Source organism: Bos javanicus, chromosome 18 (assembly GCF_032452875.1).
Source record: "Bos javanicus breed banteng chromosome 18, ARS-OSU_banteng_1.0, whole genome shotgun sequence".
NCBI lineage: Eukaryota > Metazoa > Chordata > Mammalia > Artiodactyla > Bovidae > Bos > Bos javanicus.
The window spans coordinates 35687956-35702765 of NC_083885.1; the positions used below are offsets into that span (position 1 = coordinate 35687956).

At 36.3% G+C, this 14810-nt stretch overlaps 1 protein-coding gene across 3 annotated transcripts in view; it reads left to right on the top strand.

Annotated features, from left to right (window-relative positions):
* NFATC3 (nuclear factor of activated T cells 3) overlaps positions 1–14810 on the top strand; it is a 93691-nt gene that overhangs the window by 21282 nt on the left and 57599 nt on the right. For all 3 annotated transcript variants that reach the window (XM_061387663.1, XM_061387664.1, XM_061387662.1), the window contains exons 2-3: positions 9689–10823; positions 12564–12726. In XM_061387663.1, the coding sequence (XP_061243647.1) occupies positions 9689–10823; positions 12564–12726 (1298 nt within the window). The remainder of the gene's footprint in view (positions 1–9688; positions 10824–12563; positions 12727–14810) is intronic.

The window sequence follows — 14810 nt, forward strand, 5'->3', positions numbered from 1 at the left end:
TTGTTGCCATGGTTTCATGTCCTGTTTTGTTGTTGTTTTTCTTGTGAGTTTACACCCTTAAAAAAATTATTTTACTGTCATTTAATGGAGTTTCAGTAAGGAATGGGTGAATGTATGTTTTCAGTTCTCTGTGTGAAAGTTCTTTCGATTTGTTTTTGTTTTTTTTTATTGAGGTAAATTTATATAACACACAATTAAACATTTTGAAGATTACAGTCAAGTGTGTTTGGTGTATTCACAGTGTTGTGCAACTATCAGTTCTCTAGTTTCAAAACTTTTTCATCACCTCTTGAAAACACCCCATACCATTAAGTAATCACTCCCCATTTCCTCTCCTCCCCCAACCTCAGTAACCTGTAATCTGCTTTTGCGTATTCTGAAACTATCATATAAAAGGCATCATACAATATGTGACCTTTTTAGTCTGGCTTTTTTTCCTTGGTATGTTTCTCAGGTTCATCCAGGTTGCAGCATCTGTTAATATTTTGCCTCTTTTTATGGTTGAATAGTATTCCATTGTATGTGTCCACCATAATTTGCTGCCCTATTCATTTACTGATCCAGTTAGTTGTTCCATGTCCAGTGGTAACTGTTGCTTCTTGACCCACATACAGGTTTCTCAGGAGACCAGTAAGGTGACCTGGTATTCCCATCTCCTTAAGAATTTTCCACAGTTTGTTGTGATCCACACTGTCAAAGGCTTTACTGTAGTCAGTGGAGCAGAAGTAGATGTTTTTCTGGAATTCGCTTGCTTTCTCCATGATCCAATGAATGTTGGCAGCTTTTTTCATTACAGTGGGAAAGATTGAAGGCAAAAGGAGAAAGGGGTGGCAGAGGATGAGATGGTTAGCCTCATCTTCTCAGTGGACATGAATTTGAGCAAACTCTGGGAGATAGTGGAGGACAGAGGAGCCTGGTGTGCTGCAGTCCATGGGGGTCGAGAAGAGTCAGATACAACTTAGCGACTGTTATGAGTAATGTTGCTAAAAATATTTGTGTATAAGCTTCTTTCAAGACATATGTTTGCGTTCTCTAGGGTATATACCTAGAGATAGAATTGTTGGATCCTGTGGTAATTTTATGTTTACCTTTTTGAAGCAATCTGAATGTCAGATTGTTTTCCATAGCCTCTGCACCATTTTACTTGGCCACCATTAACGTATAACGATTCCTGTTTTTCCACATCCTCACCAATACAACACTTATTATTTTCTAGGGTTTTTTTGTTTGTCTTTTCTTTTAAAATTAAAACCATTCTAGTGGGTCTAAAGTGGTATCGTGGTTTTTATTTGCATTTCTTACTGACCAGTGATGTTGAACATCTTTTCACATGCTTGCTGACAATTTTTGTATCTTATCTGGAGAAATGTCTGTTCAGGTCCTTTGCCCTTTTAAAAAATTGGTTGTCTTTTGGTTGTTGAGTTGTAAAGAGTTCTTTATGTTTTCTGGATACCAAACCCTTATTAGATACATGATTTGCAGATATTTTCTTCCATACTCTGGATTTTCTTCACTTTATTGATAGTATCTTTTGAAGAACAAAAGTTTTTAATTTTTATGAAATGTGAAATCCGTTTCTTCTAGTTTTTCTTTTGTTGTTCATGCTTTGAGTGTCAAATCTAAGAATCCATGACAAATCTGAGATCATGAAAGTATGCACCTGTGTTTTCTTCTAAGAGTTTAATGGGTTTAGCTGTTACAGTTAGGTCATTGATCCATTTTGAGTTAATTTTTGTGTATGATGTGAGGTGGGGTTCAACTTCATTCTTTTGTATGTGGTTATTTAGTTGTCCCAGCACCATTTGTTGAAGGGGCTATTCTTTCACCATTGAATTGTCTTAGCAGCCTTGTCAAAAATTAATTGGCCAGAACTTCTGGTGGTCCAGTGGTTAAGTAGCTTCCTTCCAATGCAGGGGACACAGGTTCAATCCCTGGCCTGGGAAGATTCGACAAGCTGTGGGACAACTAAGCCCTCATGCCATAACTATGGAGGCCCACTCACCCTAGAGGCCATGTTCTACAACAGAAGAAGCCACTGCAGTGAGAAGCCTGCACACTGCAATTAGAGAGTAGCCCCTACTTGCCACAACTAGAGAAAGCTCACATGCAGCAATGAAGACCCAGTACAGCCAAAAATAAACAAATAAAAATTTAAAAATTCATTTGGTCAGATTCTCAACATTGCTAATTATTAGAAAAATGCAAATCGAAATTATAGTGAGATATCATTTCACACCAGTTAGAATGGCCATCATCAAAAAGTCTACAGATAACAAATACTGAAAATGGTATGGGAAAAAGGGAAGCATACTGTACTGTTTGTGGGAATGTAGATTGGTGCAGCCGCTATGGAGAACAGTATGGAGATTCTTTAAAAAACTAAAAATAGAGTTACCATATGATCTAGCAATCCGACTACTGGACATATATCCAGAAAAGACAGAAGCTCACATTCAAAAAGGTATATGCACCCCTATGTTCATAGTAGCTCTATTAACAATAGTCAAGACATGGAAGCAATGGAAATGTCCATCAATAGATGTATGGATAAAGAAGATGCAGTATGTTTAAACAATGGAATGTTACTCAGCTATAAAAAAGAATGAAATAATGCCATTTGCAGCAACATGGATGGACCTAGAGATTATCATATAAAATGAACTAAGTCAGACACAAAGTATAATATGATATCACTTATATGTAGAATCTAAAAAAAATCAGAGAAATCAACTTATTTCCAAAATAGACTCACAGACATGAAAACAAATTTATGGTTACCAAAGGGGAAGGAGTGGGGAGGGATATGTTAGGAGTTTGGGATTAACAGACAGACACTACTATATAAAAAAATAAACAAGGACCTACTGTATAACACAGGGAACTGTATCCCATATACCACTCCCAGTTCTGTTTGTTCCATTAGTTTGTACGTCTTTCTTTGTGCACTGTTTGTAGTAAGTTTTGAATTGTGAGGTGTGAGTTCTGCTTTGATTTTCATTTTCAATATTATTTTGGCTGATCTAGGCCTCTTTCAGTTTCATATAAATTTGAGGATTGGTTTTTCCATTTCTGCAGAAAAAGCCACTGAAATTTTGGTAGAGATTGCGTTGACTCTGTAGGTTTCTTTGTGAAGTATTGCAGTGTTAACAACAGTAAAGTCTTCCAGTTCATGAACAAGGAAGTCTCTTACCATTTATTTAGGTTTTCCTTCATTTCTCTCAGCAATATTTTGTTGTTTTTAGTGTGCAAATATCACCTCTTTAGTTAAATTTATTCCTAAATATTATATTTTGGAGGTTGTTGTACATAGAATTCTCTTAATTTCCTTTTTGGATTGTTCTTTGCAACATATAGAAGCACAGCTGAATTGTAGGTGTTGATACTTTAACTGGCAACTTCCCTGAATTTGTTTATTAGCTTTAGTTGTGTTTTGTGGATTCTATGAGAGTTTCTATATATAGAATCATGTCATTGGCAAATAGAGATAGTTTTACTTCTTCCTTTCCAAATTGGACGCTTTCTATTTTCTTTCATTGTCTAATTGCTGACTAGGACTTCCAGTACAATGTTGAATAGCAGTGGTGAAAGCTGGTGCCTTTGTCTTGTTCCTGATTTGGGGGAGAAAGCCTCCAGTTTTTCACTGTTAAGTATGATACTACTACCTGTGGGTTTTTTGTAAACACCGCTGTTCATTTTAAGGACTTTCTTTCTGTTCTTAGTTTGCTGAATATCCCTCCCCTCCCCTGCCATCATGATTGGGTATTGAAATCTGTCACATGTATTTTCTGTGTCAATTCAGATGATCATGTGTTTTGTTTTGTTTTTGTTTTTGTTTTTCATTCTGGTAATGAGGCAAGTGAATTTTGTATGTTGAACTATCCTTACGTTCTTGGGATAAATTCCACTTGATCCTTTTAATGTGGTGTGGGATTTGTTTAGTATTTTGTTGAGAATTTTTCCTTCTATATTTATAAGGGATATTGGCCTGTAGTTTTCTTGTGGTATTTTTGTCCTGCTTTGGCATCGGGGTAAAACTGGCCTCATAGAATGTTTAGGAAGTGATATCTACTCGTCTGTGTTTTGGAAGAGTTTGAAAAGGATTGCTGTTAACTCTCCTCTAAATGTTTGGTAGAGTTTACCAATGAAACCACGTTGTCTTGGACTTCTTTTGTTGGGAAATTTTTTTGCTAGTGATTCAGTCTGTTTACTTGATATCAGCCTCTTGAGAATTTTTGTTTCTTCCAAGTCACTTTGGGTAATTTGTGTGCTTGTAAGAATTTGCCTGTTTGTTGTCTATTGCCTAAGTTGCTGGTGTGCAGTTGTTTATAGTATTCTTGTTATCATAGTATTCTCACATATATTTCTACCAGTACCAGTTATAATAACATCCTAACAGAGTCCACTTAGGTGGTACTAAACTATTTTCTCAATTTTGAAAACATTGTTGCTTGAAGTTGTTCCATGCAAACTGTTCATGCATGCGTGTTCAGTCACTAAGTTGTATCCAACTCTTTGCGACCCCATGGACTGTATGTAGCCCACTAGGCTCCTGTGTCCATGGGACTTCGCAGGCAAGAATACTGGCGTGGGTTGCCATTTGCTTCTCCAAGGGATCTTCCTGACCCAGGGAACATAACCTGTCTCCAGCATCTCCTTGCATTGGCAGGCAGATTCTTTACCACTGAGCCACCTGGGACGCTTATGCAAACTATTCATAGGAGGCTAATAATTCTTCAGTAAACTCTGCATTGAGTCTTCAAGTAAATAATAAATAAGTAGAATCAGTAAAATTTGGTTACACATCAGGAGCCAAGGAAAACCTTGAGACTTTTTGCCTTGTTTTGTAATTGCTTCTTGTTGCTACCAGTGTTTTCAGTCTTTCAGTCATTCTTGCTGATGGTCTTTACCAGTTTATTTTCTCTGACATTTCTTCAGTCACAGCAATCAGACACAGTTTAAGTTTCACCATTAGTAAATGGCTTTTTTTGCCTACCTGACAAGTGAACCATTCAGAAACTTTCTTTGGTTACAGCCTCATTTTAACCTTTTCTTCTTGTGAAAAAATCTTGCTGTGATAAGATATTGTTTTTTTCTGATTTTTTTTTTCTTTTGTTTTCCTGTAAGTTGTGGGTATTGTGTGGAGAAGGAAATGGCAACCCACTCCAGTGTTCTTGCCTGAAGAATCCCATGGATGGAGGAGCCTGGTAGGCTGCAGTCCATGGGGTCGCACAGAGTCCGACACGACTGAAGCGACTTAGTAGTAAGTAGTAGTAGTAGTAGTAGGGGACTTGTGATGAATGCTTACTGGTAATGCTGATGTATAAGGTATTCTTACAGCACAGCCATAATGTTGTTGCACAATAAACATAATGCTTTGCCCTCTAATTTGATAAGAAGATAGCCCACACTCCATTGTGCCTTAGAAGCATGACATTCCATTTGAAGTCCACTCTTGTCTTTCCTCTTTTTAGTGATATCTATGCACTGACAAGTTTTTTGTTTCTTTTTTACGTCCCATCGCCTGCCTGAATTTTTTTTTTTTTTTTAGTATTTATTTATTTGGCTGTGTTGGGTTTTAGTTGTGACATGCAGGATCTTTCGTTATGGGGCGCTGACTCTCTAGTTGTGGTGCACAGGCTCCAGAGAGCTCAGGCTCAGTAGTTGTGACATGTTCATGCTTAGTCGCTCTGCAGCAGGTGGGATCTCAGTTCCCTCACCAGGTATGAAACCTGTATCCCCTGCATTGCAAGGTGGTTTCTTAACCATTGGACCACCAGGAAATCCTTGCACTGGTAAGTTTTTAAAAATGTTGCAGTGTTACATCAGTATGTATTGCACTCAGAATGCTGTCCAGTTTGTCACTGCAGTTTGTTAGTGCACCAAGTAACAGTGGGAAACATCTCTCACAGCTCCTCAGCTCTACCGTTGTTCTGTGAGATTAACCACAGGCTGTACAGAAGTGAACGAGCATGGTTATATTCCAATAAAACTTTATTTGTGGATACCACAATTTGAATTTCATATTATTTTGTGTCATTAAACAGTATTATTTTGATTTTCTTCTTACCATTTGAAAGCCATTCTTAGCTTGTAGCCCATGCAGAAACAGGTGGTAGGCCAGGTTTGGCCTGTGGGCTGTATTCTGCCAGTACCTGCTTTACAGTTTAAATACATTGGTAGGCAACCTGTGTTGCCTAGATTACTGCATGCTTGCCTGGGGCCCCCTGGTGGCTGAAGGGAGCAAATAAGTCTTGAGATGGTCAAATTTCTGAAGCACCATGAATCTGAGAATTCTAGAGTTGGAGATCTAGATGTAGGACTATTTATCATAGGGAGATTGTAGTGGCCACTCATCATTTCCAGAATGTGGGCTTTGGTGACACTTAGGGAAAAAGATAAAACAGCACTCCCCGAAATTTTGTATGCAAATCTCAACGGTGCTTTAAGACATCATTCTGATATAAAATGTATCTCTTCATCTGCAATTTATTTGTGTGAAGGGTGTGAATTTCAGCATTATTCTACACAAAATGGCACTGGTACAATAATTACATTTGAATGAACCTATATCTTCCAAGGGTAACTTTATTCTCTTTTCACCCACCCTTTTTTTCCCACTCAAAGGCTTCAAGTTTAATATATTGATAATTTTTGCTACTTTATTAAGTACATTTCTAAGTAAAACTGGGTTTTAACTATGAGAGTATGGTAGTAAAGAAGTCAGTGACTTTGTATAGTTGGGTGCTGCTATCTTGCTTTGAACTAGGGTACCAGCAGTTTTTGTATTTTTGTTTTTTAAATTTTAGTAAACTATACATAGCATAAAATCTACCATCTTAGCCGTTTATAAATATATAGTTTATTAGCATTAAGTATAGTCCCATTTTTGTTCAACTACAGGGGTGAGTTTTTTTAATCTGCCATTTTAAACTCTTGATCCAAAAAAATGAAACCCTCGTGTTCTGGTCAATCCTAGGTTTACTGTAGTAACTAGGAATGAAATTATCCTCAAATATAGTAGAGATCGTGCCATTCCCTTTTTAAAACTTTGCTGGTTTATATTGTCCTTAGAATAATATTTAAACTCTTTACCATGATCCTTCTAGGTTTTGCCTCCTTCAGTTTTCCCCTTTCAGCTGTTAGCTAGCTCTAGCATAGTTGGGCCTTTCATTTCTTCAGAGAAGCCAAGGTCTTATCTGACTCACTGTTTGCTGGTGCTGTCCCACGGTGTTGGAGCTGCCCTGGTGTTGAAGCTTGTATACCCATGCCTCTCCACCATCACCTCCCTTTTCTTTGCTTGCTGGTTCTTGTGCTGTCTTCTCAGAAAGGCCATCCCAGTACTCTGTAAAATAGGTTCCTTCCTTAGACTGTTTCCCCCTACTTAGTAATACTTAAAATTTTTGTTTTTGTCAATCTCCTAACCTATCCAAATTAACTTCCCCTCCTACTTACTCCATTCTCCTTACTCTTTTTTATTTTTCCTTATAGCAAATATAGCCATCTGACATTTTATTAGAATGTAAGTTCTAAGAGGATGGGGACTTTGTTTTGTTTATTCATATGTTTTCAGTGTCTACAACATGTCTGCTATATAGTACCTACTCAAGAAATATTTAACTGAATGATCACATTACTTTTGGCCTTAGGGCAAAATACACATATATGATTGAAAAGTGAATACGACAAAGTTAGGACTGGCAAAATGGGAATATGGAAAGAAACTGTTGTTGAACTGAAGAAATAACCAATACTGGAGCTGTTCTACCTTTGGATCTTGTGTTATTGCTGAATGATAAATATCACCTCCCCTTCAGCTGTTTTTGAGTTCAGTTTTCCATCCTTTGCAGCCTGCAGACATCATATTTTATACAGAATCATTTCAATCCTAAATAGCACTAAATTTAAAAAAAACTTTATTTATTGTCCACACCATGCAGCCAACCAGAGATCGAACCCATACTCCCTGCCTGCATTGGAAGTATGAAGTTTTAACCCTGGACCGCCAGGGAAGTCCCTAAATTACACTAAATTTAAAAAGAACATCTTGATTGAAGAAACTGATTCTTCTGTCCCTCCAGTGTTGCAAATTGCCAACATTCATTGGATTATAGAGAAAGCAAGGGAATTCCAGAAAAACATCTGCTTCATTGACTACAAGAAAGCCTTTGACTGTGTGGATCACAACAAACTGTGGAATATTCTTGATGAGATGGAAACACCAGACTACCTTACCGGTCTCCTGAGAAACCTGTATGTGGGTCCAGAAGCAGCAGTTAGAACCTTACATGGGACAGCTGACTGGTTTGACATTGGGAAAGGAATATGTCAAGGCTGTATATTATCACCCTGCTTATTTAACTTACATGCAAAATACATCATACGAAATGCCAGGCTGGATAAATCACAAGCTGGAATCAGGAATGCGGGGAAAAGTGTCAAAAACCTCAGATATGTAGATTATACCACTCTAATGGCAGAAAGCAAAGAGGAACTAAAGAGCCTGTTGATGAAGGTGAAAGAGGAGAGTGAAAAAGTTGAGTTAAAACTCAGCAATCAAAAAACTGAGATCGTGGCATGCGGTCCCATCACTTCATGGTAAATAGAAGGGCAAAAGTGGAGGCAGTGACAGATTTTATTCTCATGGGCTCCAAAATCACTGTGGACGGTGACTGCAGTCATGAAATTAAAAGACGCTTGCTCCTTGGAAAGCTATGACAAACCTAGATATCGTGTTAAAAAGGGAAGACATTGCTTTGCCAGCAAAGGTCCATATAGTCAAAGCTACTGGTTTTTCCAGTAGTCATGTATGGATTTGAGATTTTGACCATAAGAAAGGCTGAGCATCAAAGAATTGATGCTTGCAAACTGTAGTGCTTGAGAAGACTCTTGAGAGTCCCATGGTCTGCAAGGAGATTAAACCAGTCAATCCTAAAGGAAATCAACCTTGAATATTCATTGAAAGGGCTCATGGTGAAGCTGAAGCTCCAGTACTTTGGCCACCTGATACCCAGAGCTGACTCACTGGAAAAGAGCCTAATGCAGGGAAAGATTGTAGGCAAAAGGAGAAGAGGGTGGCAGAGGATGAGATGGTTAGATAGCATTACCTATTCAATAGACATGAATTTGAGTAAACTCCAGAAAATAGTGAAAGACAGGGAAGCCTGGTGTGTTGCAGTCCAAGGGGTCACAAGGAGTCAGACACGACTTGGCAACTAAACAACAACAACACATCCTTTCCATTAATAAACTAGTGTGTATACTTAAAATTAAAAACTTTTCAAAAACTCTGCTTTATCCTTTATTTACTTCATCTTAACCTGCTGATTCCAGATGAGGCTGAATTTATATGATCGTATCCTTATATAGTTTTGTGGATGTTTTTTTAGAATTATGGATGTGATTATTTTTATAAAAGCATTTATTTTCAGATTCTCAATTTTAGAAAAATGTGGAAATAAAGAAAAAGAAAAAATTGTATAAAAAATGATAATTGCATGTATCCACAGATACATTAAAACACACAGACACGCCACTCTTTAGTGGAGCTAATGATGTACATTTTTTGTTCCACTCTCTTCTCTCAAGATTATTATTATTTACGTTCTCATCTAGTAATTTATACATCTAAAATTTCTAATTTCTTGTTTTGTTAATTATTTTTCTTTTTTGCTCCCCCCAACCCCCATAGATCTTGAGCCAGATGATTGTGCATCCATTTACATCTTTAATGTAGATCCACCTCCATCTACTTTAAACTCACCACTTTGCTTACCACATCATGGATTACCGTCTCACTCTTCTGTTTTGTCACCATCGTTTCAGCTCCAAGGTCACAAAAACTATGAAGGAACTTGTGAAATTCCTGAATCTAAATACAGCCCATTAAGTGGTCCCAAACCCTTTGAGTGCCCAAGTATTCAAATTACATCCATCTCTCCTAACTGTCATCAAGAAATTGATGCTCATGAAGATGACCTACACATAAATGACCCAGAAAGGGAATATTTGGAAAGGCCTTCTAGAGATCATCTCTATCTTCCTCTTGAGCCATCCTACCGGGAATCTTCCCTTAGTCCTAGTCCTGCCAGTAGCATCTCTTCTAGGAGCTGGTTCTCAGATGCGTCTTCTTGTGAATCTCTTTCACATATTTATGATGATGTGGATTCGGAGTTGAATGAAGCTGCTGCCCGATTTACTCTCGGATCCCCTCTGACTTCTCCTGGTGGCTCTCCAGGAGGCTGCCCTGGAGAAGAGTCCTGGCATCAACAGTATGGACTTGGACATTCCTTGTCACCTAGGCAATCTCCTTGCCACTCTCCTAGATCTAGTATCACTGATGAGAATTGGCTGAGCCCCAGGCCAGCCTCAGGACCCTCATCAAGGCCTACTTCCCCTTGTGGGAAACGGCGGCACTCTAGTGCTGAGGTTTGTTACCCTGGGTCCCTTTCACCGCATCATTCGCCTGTTCCTTCTCCTGGTCACTCCCCCAGGGGAAGTGTAACAGAAGATACCTGGCTCAATGCTTCTGTCCAGGGTGGATCAGGCCTTGGCCCTGCGATTTTTCCATTTCAGTACTGTGCAGAAACTGATATTCCTCTGAAAACAAGGAAGACTTCTGAAGATCAAGCTCTCATACTACCAGGAAAATTAGAACTCTGTTCAGATGACCAAGGGAATCTTTCACCATCACGGGAAACTTCAATAGATGATGGCCTTGGATCTCAGTATCCTTTAAAGAAAGATTCATCTGGTGACCAATTTCTTTCAGTTCCTTCACCCTTTACCTGGAGCAAACCAAAGCCTGGTCACACCCCTATATTTCGGTGAGTTGATGGAAATGACTAATGGTCATTTTTCATGTTTATGTTTATTGGTGGCATGTAATTACTACATTATCTATGTAGAATAATTTGACCATCTTTCCTCCTCCTTTTTGTTCTTTAGTTTCTTCCAGACAACTTAAAAGACCACATTTATTTTCTTTGTAGTCTTAAAAGTGTCTTTAAATAGGTTAAAGTTATCATTTTAAAAGTGTATAATGAATTATAAAGAATAACAAATTGCATTAGAAGCCCTAGAATGAATTTTCTTTTTTCAGAATGAATTTTCTTATCCACAAAAGCTTCTTATAAAAGATAATAGTATAAATTAAATTACTAATTATTCCCACTTAGGGATAAGGTTATATATATATTTTTGAATTTTTATATTTTTAAGAACTCAATAACATACAAGTGAAATTTGCCTTTTTTATATTGTGACAAGTGGTTTTTTCCATAATTTGTTTTTAGACTTCATATAAGTGTATGATTTTTATTGTTGGTTTAGAGGAATTTTTAAATTTTATATATTCAAATTTGTCTTTTCCTTCACAGCTTTTAGATTTTATGTTATATTTGAAAGCCTATCCCACTCTAAAATAACTACAAATAAAGAGAAAATCTAACTTTCACGTTTCTAATTTTTATGTATAATTTTTATAATATATGTATGTAACATAAATACTGTTTGTATTTGTACATATATGTATTTTTTCGAATCTTGAATCCAGCTAAGGACTGAAGACTGTTGTAATGACTGTTTTCTAAATGGCTTATCAGTTATCACAGTGCCATTTTTAGAATCAATCTAATCTGTAATTGATTAGGGAAGATAAGTTATCATGTGTTAAAGGTGGGTCTGTTTACTTTTTTAAAAAATGCTTTGTTATTGGTACAAATGTTTATTTCTGAATCTAGATATTTAGAAAATTATAATGTGGAATTATGCTATTGAAGACTCCTTTGAACCCATCACTTTGCTTATGAAAATTATCTTAATCTTTTTAGGGATTTGCTTAAACAAGTGCAGAAACTTGCTGAGAGTTGATGAAGTTGAGTTGTTGTTTCAGACTAATAAAAATGACTACCTTTGAGCTTCAGAGTAGCTGGTAATGCTAGGCCAAGGATATTAAGGGAAACAATGAAATAACTTAGAAATTTACTCTAGGCATGGTAGCATTCAAAGGTAGAAAAGACATTTAAAGTCTCATTTCACCAATTATTAAGATATTTTTTTAAATAGAAGATATTACTTTTTAATACAAATCATTCTAGCTTTGGGTCCATTAGTATACCTGTAGACTTAGAAGTTGTTTCTTTTCTAATTCCATATTTTCATTGATAACATATCTAAATGAACCTGTCCCCTTTAAGCTATTTAAAAATTGTTTTGATTGTTTTTGTGGTTATACACATAGTTGAGAAATAGTTATAGTTTTATGGAATTTTTTATTTTTAAATGAAATATTAGAATTTGTCCTTTTTAAAAAAAGAAACCAAAAATAAATAAAATTGATTTTATTTTCAGGTTAATTATTTCTAAAACGCCCTCTGTATACAGGTTACAACTTATTAAGTGAAGTTTTGTGGTTTTTTTTCTTTTTCTTTAAATTTTATTTTTTAAATACTTTACTTCAAAGATCATAGGAAGAAATGTTGGTGCCTTCAAAGAAATAATTTGAATCACTGCTTGGCTGGCAATAATAGCATGGTGAAATGGGTCTTTGTGTGTTTTGTTTATAGCACATCTTCATTACCTCCACTAGACTGGCCTTTACCAACTCATTTTGGACAATGTGAACTGAAAATAGAAGTGCAACCTAAAACTCATCACCGAGCCCATTATGAAACTGAAGGTAGCCGAGGAGCAGTAAAAGCATCTACTGGGGGACATCCTGTGGTGAAGGTATGAGATTTTAGGGGTGTGTTTTGCAGATACCATATATCTGTTGTTGGTAGGGTCCATTCAGTCAGGTACTGCTGAGCCTGAAGAGAGAAAATTTTCAAACCTGAAAAGCTTCCATTGAGGTTTTGTGTCCTTGTTGATACAGTTGCACTTCTGCATTATGGGTTTTTTTTTTTTTTTTGGCTAGGCTAAAAGATATTCTTACTGGACTGACTCTTCAGCTAGTAAACCTCTAGGGAAAGATCATAATGGTTAAATAATTGTTTTTCTGACTAAAAGAAAAGACTGTTTATGTTTATAAGTACAATGCATGTTTGTTTAAGGTCCAAATAATACAGAAAAGTAAAAAGAATAAAGCAATGAATTACCTAAAGTCTAAATCCTTCAGAAATAAGCGGTCGTTGGCATTTGATTAACAATCCAGGTAATTCTCTGTATGTTTAGTGGAAGAGTAGATGGCTGACTAGAAAAATGAATGGATTTTTTTTTAAAGGATAGGACTATATATTGAACATCTTTGTAATTAAATTAATTTATTAGAAAATAAAACTAAAGTGAAATTATTAAAATTATATCTGAGTGTATAAAATACAATATGTAAGTTTTAAGAGTTGAATATTAACTTTGATTTTACTTGAATGAAACATTAAAAAAAATGAACTAAAACTATATGAACTGCTAAATTCTGGATATTGTTCTTCACTTTAAGAGATACTGAACAGTCTTTCTTAAGGCTAAAGAAATTAAATAAATTATTGAGAAATTAAATTTTTGTCTTAGATTTAAATGTTACAAATTGCTCCCTACTCTGAAAAATGAGGTAATTGTCTCTCTTAAACTTCTTCCCCCTGCATTGCCATCTACCTCCTGAATTTTGCTGCTTATATTAATTAATCTTTTCAAATCTGTAGTCATCTCTCTGCCTCATGTCCCACCACTCCTATTGTTTAGCTTAGTTCTATATGTAGTTGGATTCCAGGTTTAGTACTAATTCTTTTTTATTTCTTTTTCAAGTGCTTTTTTTTTGTTTAAATGTTTAAGGAGGGCTTTGGATTCTTTATTCCCTGGATTCTTTCATATATGAAATTATTTGTTGCTTTTATATACTCAAACATCAGAACGGCAATGTTGTAATATGTTGTCACTTATTTTTTTCTCTTAGTGCTTGTCTTACGGCATTGTGTATTGTAGTGGAGAAATTAATTGAGCAAAAACAGTTTATAGCTGATCATTTCCTATACTATCCATATTTTATGATTTATTTTCATTATCTAAACATGATTTATAGTTCTTGACAAACAAACCTTTACATTTTAGGTGGGTTTTAAAATGACTTGCAAGAAGAAATGTCAGTTCTAGAAAAAGAGATCAGATTTATGGTTACCAGAGGCAGGGGGCTGGAAGAGGGGGAATGGATGAGGGTAGTCAAAAGATACGAACTTCCAGTTAAAACATTAGTAGTGGGGATGTAATGTACAATATGGTGACTGTAGTTAACCCTGTTATATGCTATGTTTGAGAGTTGCTAGGAGAGTAGATCCTAAAGTTCTCATCACGAGAAACACCCTCCCCCCATATAACTGTAAGAAGTCATGGATGTTAATGAAATTTATCATGGTAGTAAGTTTGCAATATATGTAAATCAAGCAATTATGCTGTGTACCTTAAAATTTCAGTACTGTATGCCAATTATAGCTCAATAAAACTGAAAGAAAAAGAAAGCTCAGGAAAACTCAACATAGGAATTTTACCATTTGTTATTAGAACTTTAGTTTACTCTTAAATGAGAGCTTCATTTAGGAGAAGGATTCTTTGGTTCATTCTTTTATCTTTTTTTTTTTTTTTTTAAGCCACACCATGCAGCTTCCGGAGTCTTAGTTTGCTGACTAGGGATTGAACCAGGGCCCTGGCAGTGAAAACACTAAGTCTTAGCCACTAGACCACCAGGAAATTCCCCATTTCTTCTGTCTTTGACTTTTCTTCAGTTCAGTTCGGTCACTCAGTTGTGTCCGACTCTTTGCGACCCCATGGACTGCAGCACTTCAGGCTTCCCTGTCTATCACCAACTCCCAGAGCTTGCTCAA